The sequence below is a fragment of the Oncorhynchus kisutch genome, linkage group LG10, assembly GCF_002021735.2.
Source record: "Oncorhynchus kisutch isolate 150728-3 linkage group LG10, Okis_V2, whole genome shotgun sequence".
NCBI lineage: Eukaryota > Metazoa > Chordata > Actinopteri > Salmoniformes > Salmonidae > Oncorhynchus > Oncorhynchus kisutch.
The window spans coordinates 22365559-22382743 of NC_034183.2; the positions used below are offsets into that span (position 1 = coordinate 22365559).

At 40.9% G+C, this 17185-nt stretch overlaps 1 protein-coding gene across 1 annotated transcript in view; it reads left to right on the forward strand.

The window, feature by feature from the left end:
- LOC109897928 (ephrin type-B receptor 1-like) overlaps positions 1-17185 on the forward strand; it is a 179502-nt gene that overhangs the window by 27125 nt on the left and 135192 nt on the right. Inside the window, exon 2 of the mRNA XM_020492611.2 lies at positions 13753-13817. Coding sequence (XP_020348200.1) covers positions 13753-13817 — 65 coding nt within the window. The remainder of the gene's footprint in view (positions 1-13752; positions 13818-17185) is intronic.

Below are 17185 nucleotides of genomic sequence, written 5' to 3' on the forward strand. Positions count from 1 at the left end.
GGGAAACAATAAGAAAAGAACACTGAACTCCTCTGTGTTTTCCATCTCTACTGTAAATAGGCTGGCTGACTTTCATGTTACCTTCTATGGCAAAATAACAGTGATTTTCTGCTGTTATGTATCAGAGTTTCAACTGCATCTTGGTCCTCACAGGGTAGGCTACTGGCTTCACTTAGTGGACATACTGAGAAGGGGCTGATCCAAGCACTGAACACAACAGTTACCTGCTGGGTATCTTGACCACTTATTTTGCTGTGTATGTTATTGATAGTGGCTTATACACTTTTGGGAGAGGCAGAACTATTACATCATAATACACCATGGCTGATTTACATCAACAGAAGGCCTATATTATAATACCACAAGTCCATGACCCTATTTAAGAGACATGACTAGTTAATAGGATTGACAGTAATAGTCTTCACAAATCACATTTGATTGGTCACATACACATACTTTGCAGATGTTATTGCGGGTGTAGTGAAGTGCTTGTTCCTAGCTACAACAGTGCAGTAGTGTCTAACAATTCCCAACAATACACACAAATCTAAAAGTCAAATAATGAAATTAAGAAATATATAAATATTAGGATGAGCAATTTTAGAATGGCTTTGACAAAAATACAGTAGAATAGAATACAGTATATACATATGAAATGATGTTGTAAACATTATTAAAGTGACTAGTTACATTATTACAGTGACTAGTTACATTATTACAGTGACTGACTAGTGTTCCATTATTATAGTGACTAGTGTTCCATTATTACAGTGACTAGTGTTCCATTATTACAGTGACTAGTGTTCCATTATTACAGTGACTAGTGTTTCATTATTACAGTCACTTGTGTTCCATTATTAAAGTGACCAGTGATTCCTTCTTAATATCCTTTTAGTAAATCCATTTAACCATGAGAGAATATCACAATACCTTTATCACAGCAGGCTAAGGCTGCAGTTTTATGTTTTAAAGCCTTTCTCATTTTGGCAGTTTAGCAACTTTAATTCAGCTTTGAATAGATGTTGTTTTATTGGTGCGTTATCAATGTGAAAATACAGGGATATTTCCCAGTGAATTATAGCTCCGTGTGTGATGGTGTTGCGTGAAATGTCTGCTGGCAACCTATTACCTGAGATAAAAAGAGCGATTGGAGGCAGCTGTCAAGCTCAACTTGTTTACCTCAGTTGATGAAATGTGTCACTCACTCTGACTGACAGTTACATTTCCCATGTAAACAATATGTGAGCATGAATGTGGCCCTTTGCACAAATATCACGATTCCCAGGTGTGATGTTTGTGTGATCTTGTGCTAGTGAACACACACACAGGACACTTTCTCTCACACACCTATAATCCTGTCCAGTGGTCTGAACCCTGTCTCATCCTCTCTCTCAGTGTATATAGTAAACAGAGACAGCTCTTTATTGCTGAGTGTGTTTACTGTGGTTATTAAAGGTTGTCAGCAGCCAGGCTAGCAGCTTACAGTTATGTCTCATCAGATTGATGGCTGTCTGGATAGGGGCCTGTGGGGATCACATCTAAATCGAGAGAACAGAGAGAACAGAGAGAGAGAGACTCACATGCCTCTCTCTCAGGGTAAGAAGAGAGGATAGATTTTAGACTGGCCGAGGGAAAGAAAAGATTGAGAGGAGGAGTATTGTTTTGTTTTTGAGTGACTGTAGGGGTGTATTGTCACAAAGGACTAATTCTTCCTGAGTGGATGTGAAGTGTTTACAGAGGTGGAAACATACCCTCACTGGGAAACCTCGGCAGCCAGCTGCTCGGAGTCAAGTTTGCCCTAGAGATACTGATAGAGACATACTGTAGCCTTGCTCAGAGCCAGAGGACCTTCATGCTGCTCCACTAGGGGAGTTCAGGCCACCATTGGCCCTCAGTCATAGGGCACATTGACAGGCCCCTACCTCAGCTAACAGCTGCCCAGAGTCAGATTTCTGCCTGAGAGGAGAATCTCAGCACTCTAGCCTGTCTGTCTAGGAAGGCATGGCTATCCCAGTAGTGATAGACCTCTGATTCTTCAAGCAGCTGCTGTGAGTTAAGTTTACCTCTACCCGTACAGTACCAGACATACTGTATGTCCTCCACATCTCTCTACCTCCATATTCCTTGAAACTCACTACTTCATCCCAGCCATTGTTTTCCTCAGCCCCTCCTTCTCACATATCACATGACTGGTGACCTTTTTACCACCTCAGTCCAAATACCTATGATACCCACAGGCACACACCTGTCTCAGTCAGCCCATAGCAAGGGTAACCCATTTAAAACATTTATTTTACCTTTATTTAACTAGGCAAGTAAGTTACGAACAAATTCTTATTTTCAATGAATGCCTAGGAACAAACAGCGGGTTAACTGCCAAGTTCAGGGTCTGATTTGTACCTTGTCAGCTCAGGGATTCGATCTTGCAACCTTTCAGCTACTAGTCCAACGCTCTAACCACTAGGCTACTTGCCACCCCACAAGGGTAACCCAACACAACAGGTAAGGTAAATGTGCCACACCCATAGGGTAATATTAGCCACCTGTCAGTTACATTACATGTAACACATGCCACAAGTACACATACATTTATTTCCATGATACAAGTATGCTTATAACAGATGTCAGAGTTCCAACTCACTCACTGCTGAGTTTATTCTTAAAGGAGATACAAAAACTGTTTCTTTTGACCATGAGGGACATTTTCAACCTCTTAACCACTTTGCTTCAAATCCCCTCAAACACTCAACACACTGCCATTTCACCTGGAGTGTCCGTGAGGTGTTTTCCACAAGTGAGCCAGCTTGCCCTTCTGCACTGCCACTCAAGCGGTCTTGGTGGCCCCTGGCCATATCGTATTTAAACTCCAGAGTCCAGGCATTTTTACACAGGGCTAGCGCATGTCGGACAACCACTCTTGAAAAACACAGTTGTCACCAACAGGCTGTTCGGGCAGTGACATTTGGTCAGCACTTCACTCCAGTAGCATTGGTAGCACGTAGCGCTGTCAACAGAGTGGAGGGAGCTCTGCTCAGTGCACTGGATACGACAGAGAGACAATGTTGTTCAGTTGTGTCTACTCAATAGCCTGTCAACACTTTACTTCACTCCCAGTCAACACACACTGCATCAGAAATACTTACAAGGACTTGGAGAATGTGGTTTGTCAGCTGGAATGATAATTCAATAGTCTGATAGGATTTATTTTCTGTCCTCCCAATTTGAGAGAACATGATTAATATGTTGTCTTCTTCTTTCCTTCACTTTCCCCCTTCCCTCTAAGTAACTCTGAAGAATTCCTCACAGGAGCTTATTAAGATCTGTGCCTATGGCCAGATGTCATTGGGTCTCCTACAGCAGGCAGGCAGGCATACTGCATTGAATATATGTATCTTGTATATTCTCCCCTGGGGCTGTATGTTCTGTAGAGCTTCTGTTTCAGGTTACAACGCATCTATATATACTTCTCTCCATGGTCCCTGTGTTGTGTTGGATGTGGATAGCAGTATACCTCTGTCTCTCCCACTGTTCCTTACCTTAAGAGTACCTTTCAGACTCCTATTGTTCCGGTTCTTTAGGGCCATGTCGCAATGTGCCTCGGGAGTCCATACATTCTCTGTCTGAGTATAGTTGTTTTCCGGAATATATCATTCAAATAAGTGTGTGTGTGTGTTTTTATATTTTGTCTGTTTAATGTGAGACTAGCCCTGAAATGGAGCTAGCCTGGTGCTCTGGGAGGCCGAGTGAGGATGTGCTTGTCTCCTGCAGAAGGCCAGACATGTTGTTTATAATAAACTCCCTTGTTACAGAGAGATGGATTGATTATGAAAGAGATGGTGTGAGAGCAAGGGTCTCATCCCCTCCACTCACACAGGGAAATAATTTGTGGCTGGTATTGTTCTGAGTCTAATTCCTGGCTAACAGCTTCAAGGTGGTCGTGGCTAGATGGGATCCAGCTTTTGTCAAATTAACGTCAGATTTGACTTTTCGTGGTAGGTTAGGAGAACTTACACAGCAGGTTAGGAAAATTAACATTGTCATGTTAGGAGATTTAGGTTAAGGTCGGGAAAAGGGTTAGGAGTAGCTAAAAATGCAAAGAACATCTACTTTAAGTTAATTTGACAAAAGATGGATCCCTTCTAGCCTTTCCTGTTGGGGTGTGTCAGCAAAGATGGATGCTTGCAATTAGCTTTAACCCCATTTCCGTGACCTACTATCTAAAGCCAGTCTTTTTAAATTACGAGTCAGTTATATACCCCATGCACAGAGTAGGCCATAAGTTATGATCCCTTCTGCTAATATTTGGTGGAAGTGTAAGGCATGAAAGGTTTTGGTCTCAATGGGGACCTTTGCTTTTTATCTCTCTCTCACCAGTAACATAGCATTACTTATTTCTGTTCAGAATGACTGTTCACCTGCTCTGTTGGCGCTTTTACCAGAGCTCTTCAGCCCTGTTCAGTGGATCAGCAGGTAATTGAGCTGTCATCTCCTCAAGTCAAATATGAGGCAGGCAGACGCCACAGGCAGACGCCACAGTCAGAGCATGTTTAAATATCGAGACTGAACTATAAATCTGGAGAACTGACTACAATTACAATGGAATCTAGGGTGTCAAGTCCTGGTGAATTCAGAATGTAACTACCTGCGATTCTATTCTCGCCTGTTCCTGTGAGTCCTGTGAGATAATGACGTCTACACAGAGCAATGAGGGAGCCAGTAACAGGCCTGTAATGGAGTCCATAATGTGTTGCAACTAAGAGTTGTGTATGGATGCCAAGTCTCAGTAGGCTTTGTACTGGGTTATAGTGCAGACTTCATCAAGCTGTATTAAGGTCGGTCTCTCCTCAGCTAATATACAGCATGTACTGAGGCAAAGCTGTGTGTAAACTACCACAGGAGCCATAGGATAGAGTCTGCTGCAATACTCAATTTACCCAATGATGAATATGTAATGGCATGGACAAAAATAGAAAGAGCTATAACTAGAACGTGCGATTCAATCATGAAAGCAGTTCAAAGGAGTTCACCATCATTTTTTGGGAAATCACTGTAAAATGCACATATCTTGTGAATTCATAGGGATGGAGTCTTCTGGAAGGTGCTTTGTCTCATGCTTTGGGCGGTCTGGTCTGTCTGTCGTCCATGTTCTCTCATGGCATGTCCATCCACTGCCTGTTCAACTCACTCAGAGCCCAGTCATTCCTCCAATCACTCTTTCAACAGCAGGAGTTCTACTGATGATATCTATGCAGGGAGAGGTACAGAGTGGGTCACCCCCTCTACACTCAATCATCTTGGGCAAGCAATCATTCACTACAGCAGGAGAGCCAAGATCTACACGAGATCTCCACACGGAGGATTCAGGTTTTAGGGTCTTATGGAAACATAGTTTTACACGTATATTGGAAGTGGTGCTAACCTTAGTCATCCTTCCTGATTCCTCTGGTGTTCTAAGTTGGTGTTTGTATTTGCAGATGTCTCTCTCTCTACTAATGGCCAAAGTAGTCCTGCTGACCTTTCCTGTTTCAGACAAACTACCATAGAGAAAGGTAATTAATTAGTGCCTGGAGAGCAGAAATTAATTCCACTGCATCGGTCCCACGTGTCCTCTACAAGGAGAACAGCAGCGCCTGGCACACTGCGTGTGTGTGTGTGTGTGTGTTTGAAGGACAGTTTTGTCAATAGTTTAAGGAGGGAAGTATATTTCCCAACTGATTCAAACAGCAATTGTTTTGATCTCTGTTTATCTCAGCTGGAAACTTGGATATACGGTGTGTACACTATATGCCAAACATGTTATGCTGTAGTTTATTCAAAGCGTTGTTTGTTTTTGACAGAGGAAAGAGAAAGCGACAGAGAGAGAAAGCTAATGTCCCATGAGAGTAGTTTGCCTCACACTGCCTCCTCCCTGAAATCTCTTCACTCTAAATACAATGGGAACAGGTCCAGTCTTATAAACGTGTCACCCACACTGAGTTGGAATGGGATGGGGAATAGAATTCCCTAGGTACAGCCTCTTCTTTACAGGCAGAGTCTCCACCAGTGGGATTTGACTTCGAATAACTAAATAAATGTTGGTGCACATTCTAGCAGTGTCAAGGGAGCGGTGTCACCACTGACTGGATAATGGTTTAATTAGCTCAGTCAGACTTTCCACCATAACCCAGTCTCCCCTGCCCAGTGCACTGCTACACAGTTAGGTATCTGTCCCTCCAACACAGCCACTAAAGTGAGAGCTCCCTCAGTACTGGGCTCATATGTATTCTCCTTCAGTACTCAAAATGTGATTCGTATGAAGCCTCCAGCGTATGGCTGACAATGTAGCCACTTACTATGATAGACAATTACATTTCATTTATGTTCTGCAGCACTATTTACAAAGTCATTTGTAAAGGAAGAATGTACAAACAGAGATAGAGGCTGATGTAAATGACTGCGTATGCCCGCATTGTGCAAATGCTCTGAAGCCAATGTCAGTTATGAGATATATTTGGGAGATATCTAGATGACTGAAAAGAGAACACACACAGTGACAGTATTCAGTTGTCAACCAATTGAAAACTAGGACCTGTTTTTGGCCTCTAAAGTCATTCAGATCTACAGCTACTGTGAATGTGTTACATCAGTGATACAGTTACAGTCATATGTTTTGAGGCATTTAAACCATTGGTATCGATGGCATAGGAGGCTATAGTGACAGCTTTTGGTTGGGGTGAGACACTGTGAGTGTATTCTTTCACATTTGCCCTCCATCCATGATCAAGGCTTGTACCCCTCTGTGTTTGAATTGCACAAATCTATACTTTTGTTTGTTCCTACTGAGGGAAAAAGAAGGTTATGTTTGTTAGGGCACAGAGAGCGCTCCTGTCTACAGCTCTGCCCTGAATCCATGGGCAGTCGCCCAAAACAAATGTGATAAATCTATTGGGAAAATGTGCTTTCAGATATGTTGAACATAGTGTTGCACCTGTGATATGTTGTTAAGGCATATCTCTGAGCTGAGGTGAAGGAGATCAGAGGCTGCTGGTTAATTAGCAGAATAGTTTTACATTTTACATCAAAGTCATTTAGCAGAGTGACTAAAGAGGGACTTACAGCAGGGAGTGCATGCATTTTCCCGTACTGGTCCCTGTGGGAATCCAACCCAACACCCTGGTTTTGCAAGCGCCATGCTCTACCAACTGAGCCACACAGCCCAACTGAGCCACAAGTTCAAGGCCACACTTCATATTATGTTAGTTGTGTCCATACATACAGTATTACTTGAACCCTCAACATTTGTCCTCACTGTGTCATAGATAAGACCGGTTTATGTAAAGATTTGAACTGAGTGAGTGATGACACTGGCCATCCATCGCTGAACAAAGAGTTATTGATATTGTATCCATATGAACCTCAGTGTTTCAGTGGGTCAGGATATTTAATCATGATTTCTGATTCCACTGGCATGCACAGACTATTGACTAAATTATGCATTGGTACAGCAACATGCATTGATTTTCCATTCTATAAATACTTAGGCCAAACAGAATGATCTCTGGCCTTCTTTGCCCTCTCTACTGCCATCTCTCTTTTTCCAATTTCAACCTCCATGGTGGCTAAGGTTGTGGTTACATTTCTATTGAGGCAATCATCTGGACCATTAGATCTCCCACAGTAGCTGGTCATTTTGGCCAACCATAACAATTACAGTGTCATAGAAGGGTGTTTTGTCTGTGCAATATCTTTATCACACTTTCACCAAACCTGTGCACGTGTTAAACTTTTCCTGATAAGTGTCTTTACTTTGAACCTTCAGACTTTCAAAATGTTGATGGCACTCAAATCTGAGGTGACAGAGAAACAGAGAATATCTATGACAAAAAAAAAATCAGATTGTTTGTAAAAGAATGCTAGACAGTATCTATACCAGAATAGGTTTTTTTCTCGTCCTGACAGGTATGTCTGAGGCGAATCACTGTGTGATCACCTTGTTGTGATGAGACATGATGGTGCTTTCATGGTGTAACATGTCATCCAGAGAACCCTGGCTCTATAAATAAGAAAGCCTACAAATAAATTGGGTCATGCTTGCCATTCTAAAAACAGATGCAGTTCAATAACACATTGTGGCATAGAATACTTTTCACGTGGAAAAATCTTGAGGCTGGTTGTCCTGTAATACAACTGATTTTGATAACAAATGCATCCGTCCTCATTTTGGGATGTTGCATTGTGGAATTCATATGCAGTGCCTTGCAAAAGTATTCAGACCACTTGGATTTCTTCACATTTTATTGTGTTACAACGTGGGATTAAAATTGATTTAATTGTCATTTTTTTTAATGGATTCAATTGTCGAAGAGGGGAAAAATGTTTGTTTTTACCCAAGATAAATAAACAACTCATAAGAAGTATTCAGCCCCTTTGTTTAGGCAAGTCTACATTCATTCAAGAGTAAAATTAAGCTCAACAAATCACATAATAGGTTACATGGAGTCTGTGTGAAATAATATGGGTTGACATGATTTTTGAATGACTAACCCTTCCTCAGTCCCCCATACATACGTATCGAATTTCAAGCACAGATTCAACTACAAAGATCAGGGAGCTTTTCGAAAGCTTCATAAAGAATGGCAGTGATTGGTAGATGGGTAAGAATTACAAATCAGACATTGAATATTCCTTTAAGCATGGTCAAGTTTTTAAAATTTGTTTTATGAACTTTATTTAACTCGGCAAGTCAGTTAAGAACAAATTATTATTTTCAATGACGGCCTAGGAACAGTGGGTTAACTGCCTGTACAGATTTTTACCTTGTACATTAATAATTATGTTGTGGATTATGTATTAAACCACCCAGACAAATCAAAGATACAGTCGGCCTTCTGAACTCACAACACATCGCCACTGGTGGTGGCTGCATCATGGTATAGGTATGCTTGACATTTGCAAATACTGGGGAGTTTTTCAGGATAAAAAGAAACGGAATGGAGCTAAGCACAAGCAAAATCCTAGAGGAAAAATGACTTCAGTCTTCTTTACACCAGAGACTGGGAGAGGAATTCAAATTTGAGCAGGACAATAACCTACAGCACAAGGCCAAATCTACACTGGAGTTGCTTACCAAGTAGACAGTGAATATTCCTTTGTGGCCAAAATACAGTTTTGTGAAAAAATTGCTTGACAATCTATGGCAACACTTGAAAAGTGCTGTCTAGCCATGATCCCCAACATCTAGACAACAAAGCTTGAAGAATTTTGAAAAGAATAATGGGCAAATATTGCGAAAACTTCTAGACTTACCTAAGACTCACAGCTGTAATAGATGACAAAGGTGTTTCTAACATGTACAGAAATGACTCAGGGAGCTGAATACTTATGTAACGACTGTATTTTAGTTATTTAATTTGTATTAATCTTAATCAAATAAAATACAAATTCTTCTACTTTGACATTAGAGTATTTTGTGTAGATTGTTGACAAGAAAATGACAATCAAATCAATTGTTTCATCCCACTTTATAACGCAATAAAACATGGAGAAATCGAAAGGGTCTGAATACTTTTGCAAGACACTGTAAATTGTATTGTGTTACTTGCTAGTTGTATAGAGATGTTTAAAGTATTGTTATCGAGTAGTAATACATTTTGTTGTTATATTGTTATGTGGTATTGCTGGCTCATGATTTGTCGTAATGTATCAGTGTAATGTATTGGTAGCTGGATGCTGAATAAGTGTGCCATCATTGGAAAGTACTGATCAAATGATGACATAAAGAGCCATTGTGTTGAACACTGTGCGATGTTTAACAGTGAGAATGGCAGAATGGTGAACTTACTAAACGACTAGAGTTGACTGTGTGATATTGGGTTGCTTCTTGTGTAAATATTTTCCGCCTGGATTTTAATGATTTGTATGTCACTGTGACAAATCGTGTGCTGGGAATGCTGGGAAATGGATTTACTTCAACACTGAACACAGATGTTAAGTTGTTCTGGCTCATTGTGTTCTGGTTGTCCTACCTTGCCTAACTGCATAGGAGGGATAATGTGACTGTGGTGTGGCTTGTTCTGTGGGTCTCTGTAAAGGCAGGGTCGGCATGGTTCCTTTCGTGATAAAGCCCATAACACTCCACTGACCGATTAGGCGTACCACATTTTCTCGGGTCCCTCACACAAGGTCTGAGCAATTCAACACATTTTGGCATGGGGCAATTATATTTATTTCTCCGTTTTTGCAGCTAATCTCATGCTACTCTGCACATTTTGCCATGAGGCTGAGAGAAAATGTTGCTGTTTTAAAGGTAATTTCCTGTAATTCTACACATATTGCCATGGGCCAAAAGGAAAATGTTCAGTTTTATAGGTAATCTCATGCTATTCTACACATTTTACTATTAGGCTGAGAGAATTTAGCATTTTGTAAGATACATTTAACAGATAATGTCCTGTAATTCTAAACATTTTTGCCAGGGCTTATGACGTGTGCATATGTAATCTGGGGAAATGGTCTTGGAGTGTCTTGTCTACAACATCTATCTTGGATGTCAATCCAAAGTGCCTGTACTTCCATGCAGAAATTTGAGATTTCCTCTGATGATCTGCTAATTCTGAAGAAGCCATAATTGGATTAATGTGAAGCTTTGAGCTCAGTAAAAGTGAAAGGTACCCTGCGGCTGTCCCTGGACCTGCTCTCCTCTGCTCTGCTCTCCTCTACTCCACTGACTACAGAGAATAGCCTGTTCATTGAGACTAGGATTTAAGGATAAGTATCTGTTTACAGAGATACATTTAAAAAAAGACAGGATGGCATGATACTACCCTGACCAGTTTTCTGATAAGTGGGAGTGCATCAGTGTGGAGCACTGGTAGGAAGCTGAGTTGGTGTGAGAGTGAGGGGTTCTTTTCTGCATTTTGCATGGTGCGGTTGGTTGGCAGGTGATTGGACCAGACCCTCTCTCTGTTAAATGGCTGTTGTTGTCGACTGATGATTTGCCATGCTGCTTTCCACCCTCTGGCTTTATTGACTCCCAGAAAAATGGGGAAGGAGGAAGAGTGAAGAGATAGAGAGAGAGGAGACAGACAGACCCACAGACCAGTTGATACATTGGGGAAATGTTCTTCTTTGAACAAAGTGATGTGACTCCATGCCAACAAGGAGAGAGAGAGAGAGAGATTTCATTCTTATTATTTTCCTATTGTAAATATCCAAAGTAAGCTTTGGCAATTTGTACACTGTTACATCATGCTAATAAAGCAAATTGAAAATTGAGAGAGAGAGAAAGAGAGAGAACAATTGTTGTGGTGAAAAGGCACCAATAAACCAAAATGTGCTGTTGTTGTGAATGCCCTTGAAGAATTTGGTGGCAGTTTGGTGGCAGTTGGCGGCACCGGTGTTTGTGTACTTGCTGATGCATTATCACGGACATGATCAATATTTCCCGGTACATCAATATTTAATGCACTCCTCCGCAGAAATCACCCACCAATAACCTATTGATCAGTCCCAGGCTGAATACTTTTAGACTGTGTGAAAACAAACACAGGGGCAGGAAAACAACATGATGTATTTACCAAGGGCAACACTTTGAATGATGTCCACAGAGAATAGTTTGTTATATACTGTCCTGTATTTACTACACCTACACACTTATTCCCAAACAAGTGTAAGACAACTTTGGAGCTGTGAGCATATTTGATGTTCCTGAAAACAGTAGGTCATGCAATACTTTTGGTTTGGCAAGTAAATCCCTCTTTCCATGTCTTTTTATTTGTGGTTATATATATATATATATATATATATATACACACACACAGTGGGGCAAAAAAAGTATTTAGTCAGCTACCAATTGTGCAAGTTCTCCCACTTAAAAAGATGAGAGAGGCCTGTAATTTTCATCATAGGTACACTTCAACTATGACAGACAAAATGAGAAAAAAAATCCAGAAAATCACATTGTCACATTTATTTGCAAATTATGGTGGAAAATAAGTATTTGGTCACCTACAAACAAGCAAGATTTCTGGCTCTCACAGACCTGTAACTTCTTCTTTAAGAGGCTCCTCTGTCCTCCACTCGTTACCTGTATTAATGGCACCTGTTTGAACTTGTTATCAGTATAAAAGACACCTGTCCACAACCTCAAACAGTCACACTCCAAACTCCACTATGGCCAAGACCAAAGAGCTGTCAAAGGACACCAGAAACAAAATTGTAGACCTGCACCAGGCTGGGAAGACTGAATCTGCAATAGGTAAGCAGCTTGGTTTGAAGAAATCAACTGTGGGAGCAATTATTAGGAAATGGAAGACATACAAGACCACTGATAATCTCCCTCGATCTGGGGCTCCACGCAAGATCTCACCCTGTGGGGTCAAAATTATCACAAGAACGGTGAGCAAAAATCCCAGAACCACACGGGGGGACCTAGTGAATGACCTGCAGAGAGCTGGGACCAAAGTAACAAAGCCTACCATCAGTAACACACTACGCCGCCAGGGACTCAAATCCTGCAGGGCCAGACGTGTCCCCCTGCTTAAGCCAGTACATGTCCAGGCCCGTCTGAAGTTTGCTAGAAAGCATTTGGATGATCCAGAAGAAGATTGAGAGAATGACATATGGTCAGATGAAACCAAAATATAACTTTTTGGTAAAAACTCAACTCGTCGTGTTTGGAGGACAAAGAATGCTGAGTTGCATCCAAAGGACACCATACCTACTGTGAAGCATGGGGGTGGAAACATCATGCTTTGGGCTGTTTTTCTGCAAAGGGACCAGGACGACTGATCCGTGTAAAGGAAAGAATGAATGGGGCCATGTATCGTGAGATTTTGAGTGAAAACCTCCTTCCATCAGCAAGGGCATTGAAGATGAAACGTGGCTGGGTCTTTCAGCATGACAATGATCCCAAACACACCGCCCTGGCAACGAAGGAGTGGCTTCGTAAGAAACATTTCAAAGTCCTGGAGTGTCCTAGCCAGTCTCCAGATCTCAATCCCATAGAAAATCTTTGGAGGGAGTTGAAAGTCCGTGTTGCCCAGCAACAGCCCCAAAACATCACTGCTCTAGAGGAGATCTGCATGGAGGAATGGGCCAAAATACCAGCAACAGTGTGTGAAAACCTTGTGAAGACTTGCAGAAAACGTTTGACCTCTGTCATTGCCAACAAAGGGTATATAACAAAGTATTGAGATAAACTTTTGTTATTGACCAAATACTTATTTTCCACCATAATTTGCAAATAAATTCATAAAAAATCCTACAATGTGATTTTCTGGATTTTTTTCTCTCATTTTGTCTGTCATAGTTGAAGTGTACCTATGATGAAAATTACAGGCCTCTCTCATCTTTTTAAGTGGGAGAACTTGCACAATTGGTGGCAGACTAAATACTTTCCCCCACTGTATGTATATATATATATATATATATATATATATATATATATATATTACTATTACTGAAGAAGTGGAGAGTGGTGGTGATCGCTCATACTGTGTCTCTCAGTCTGTTTGACAGTAGTGAAATGTAATGAAATGTGTAGAGTGGGCTGATCTGTCTGATTTTGTCTAGCCCATTGGTTAAAGGGCTGATACACTTCCAGTAATGAGATATTTAAGATCTAGCTCATATCAATGGTTTTCAATGGACTGATAAGTAAAAATGGGCTTACACAAAAGTAATGGAATGAGGTGTTTTACAGTAACAGGTGTTTGCATTGGTAGTACTGTAGCAGAAATGTGTATTGAATCTCTCTCTCTCTCTCCCCTACAGAGACAGTGATGGACACGCGGACGGCAACAGCAGAGCTGGGTTGGATAGCGTATCCTGCCTCTGGGGTAAGAACACTCCACTTCATCTAGACCAGTGGTTCCCAAACCTTTTATAGTCCCAGGCCATACCTCTTCAAACATTCAACCTCCAGCTGTGTACCCCCTCTAGCACCAGGGTCTAATCTGTTTGTTTTTGTTGCCATCATTGTAAGCCTGCCACACACACACACACACACACACACACACACACACATACACACTATACAGTACATTTATTATACACTTATTTTTTGTCACAACCCGGCTCGTGGGAAGTGACAAAGAGCTCTTATAGGACCAGGGCACAAATAATAATATAATAATAATGAATCATTTTGCTCTTTATTTAGCCATCTTACATATGAAACCTTATTTGTTCATCAAAAATTGTGAATAACTCACCACAGGTTAATAAGAAGGGTGTGCTTGAAAGGATGCACATAACTCTGCAATGTTGGGTTGTATTGGAGAGAGTCTCAGTCTTAAATCATTTTCCACATAGTCTGTGCCTGTATTTAGTTTTCATGCTAGTGAGAGCCGAGGATCCACTCTCACATATGTACGTGTTTGCAAAGGGCATCAGTGTCTTAAACAGCGCAATTTGCCAAGGCAAGAAACTCTAAGTGCAGTCCTATCCAGAAATCTGGCAGTGGCTTCTGATTAAATTACATTTTCACAGAACCGCTTGTTGCAATTTCGATGAGGCTCTCTTGTTCAGATATCGGTAAGTGGACTCGAGGCAGGGCATGAAAGGGATAACGAATCCAGTTGTTTGTGTCATCCGTTTCGGGAAAGTACCTGCATAATTGTGCTCAATCAGGTGCTTTGCTATATCACATTTGACATTGTCCGTAAGCTTGAGTTCATTTGCACACAAAAATCATACAATGATAGAAAGATCTGTGTGTTGTCCTGTTGTAATGCAGACATAAAAGAGCTCTAACTTAATCATAGCCTCAATTTTGTCCCGCACATTGAATATAGTTGCGGAGAGTCCCTGTAATCCTAGATTCAGATCATTCAGGCGAGAAAAAACATCACCCAGATAGGCCAGTCATGTGAGAAACTCGTCATCATGCAAGTGGTCAGACAAGTGAAAATTATAGTCAGTAAAGAAAACTTTAAGCTCGACTCTCAATTCAAAAAACGTGTCAATACTTTGCCCCTTGATAACCAGCACACTTCTGTATGTTGTAAAAGCGTTTGATGGTCGCTGCCCATATCATTGCATTATGCAGAAAATGCACGAGAGTTCAGGGGCTTTGCTTTAATAAAGTAAAAATAAACCAATAAACCATAATAAACCATTTTAACTGCTGTGTCCAAAACCTCTTTCATGCTGTCAGGCATTCCCTTGGCAGCAAGAGCCTCTCGGTGGATTCTGCAGTGTACCCAAGTGGCGTAGAAAGCAACTATTTGCACGTGTGTTACCATTCCACTACTGTATGTCTCCCTGTCATGGCTTTTGTTCCATCAGGACAGATACCAACATATCCATCAGTACAGATACCAACATATCTTGACCGCCAAAGCCCATTTGATGTCATAAAGCTACCCAGTACTTTAAAAATATCCTCTCCTGTTGTCCTGGTTTCCAGTGGTTTGCAGAAGAGGATGTCTTCCTTAATTGACCCCCATAAACGTAACGGACATATACCAGGAGCTGTGCCAGGACCGCCATGTCTGTTGACTAATCCAGCTGTAACGCATATAATTGACTGACTTGTATGCGAAGCAGTAATTGTTTCAGAACATCTCCTGCCATGTCACTGATGTGTCGTGAAACAGTGTTGTTTGATGAAGACATTGTCTGTATAGTTTCTTTGGCCTTTTCCCCCAGCATTGTCCCAGCCATATCCGTGGCAGCAGGAATAATTAAGTCCTCCGCAATAGTATGGGGCTTGCCTGCCCTAGCCACTCGGTAGCTCACCATATAAGACCCTTCTAGCCCCTTCTTATTAACGATATCTGTTGCTTTTATACATGTCTTGCTACTCGGAAAGTCATTTTTATTCACGCTCAGGCTTATTTTAAAAATTGTCATGTTTTGTTTCTAAATGTCTGCGCAAGAGTGAAGGTTTCCCGTGAGAGAGTAACGGTTAATGTGATTGGATGTTAATTATTTGACTAGGCTACCTGTATTTTACATTGGTGTTGTTATTTCGCTGAACACTAAATGGTTACAGTTTATTTTTGGCAGTGAAACGAGGCTTCTCAGGCGAGAAAAAAACCTCACCCAAATGTATAGCCCCGTTGTAAAATATAAATGTACTGTTTGAAAATGTGAAGGAAAAAAAAATGGCCGTACCCTAGACTGCATTGCGCTTACCCCTGGGGGTACGCATACCCCAGTTTGGGAATACCTGCTCTACACTATAGTTGCTTGTTATGTCGCATAAAAACATTTTGGGTGAACTATTAGAATTTTAGCAACTATGAAATGCCGGAGAGATTTCGGAGAGATCTGTAAGAAGGTGTTGTGAAAACACTTCTGGGGGTTTCACTGCACGTAAAAGGCAGCATCCTAACACGAAAAACGCTTCTCTCATACAATCCATGATTTAGAAATGCAAATGGTTTATAGCCTAAATATTGATTGATGATAAGGGCCAATGCAGAATATTTTCTTTGGAATTCTACCTTCATTTTCAATACTTTATTTATACAGATTACAAACAGGAGAGGCAATAACTGGTACATTTTGTTTGAAATGTACACACTCAACCACACAGCCACATTGTAAGAAATTATTCTGGGGTATTCTAGCGGTAACTGACCCAGCTTAGACACCTCACCCCTCTCCCCACTGAAGACCGGGGTTAAATTCCTTGCTCCAACATTTTCATCTCTTTCTCCCACCTATCTGTATCTCTGTCATTTCAGAACTATCTCAAAGTGCCAAATACCCCAAAAGTAGATTTGATTTGTTCATTTCATTTGACCAAAATAATATAAGAATATATCCAACATAATATGTTGGTCAAAATGTGTCTTTCATAACCAACGAGAGAACATTTTGTGATTGAACTCATTGGAAGTCAGGTTTTTATCACCTTGCATTTCCTATCTTGCCAAGTGACTCTGTTTTTAGATGATTGTGGGTAATAGTTTTTTGAATTTACGATTCTGTCACATGTTGTATGCATGTTTGAAGAAAGAGAAGTATACTTCTATGTTAGTATTAAGCTTGTTGTGCCATGATGTGTAATTGACAGAGGTGAGACCAAGTCATTGTTTTACAAGTCCCAAGTAAGTCAAGTCTTAGCACTCAAGTCCCAAGTCAAGAAAGACAAGTCCGAGTCAAGTCTCAAGTCAAGACCGCCAAATATCAAGTCAAGTCTCAAGTCCTAAACTTTGAGTTTCGTGTCTTACACAGGTCATAATAGCCGTAATGG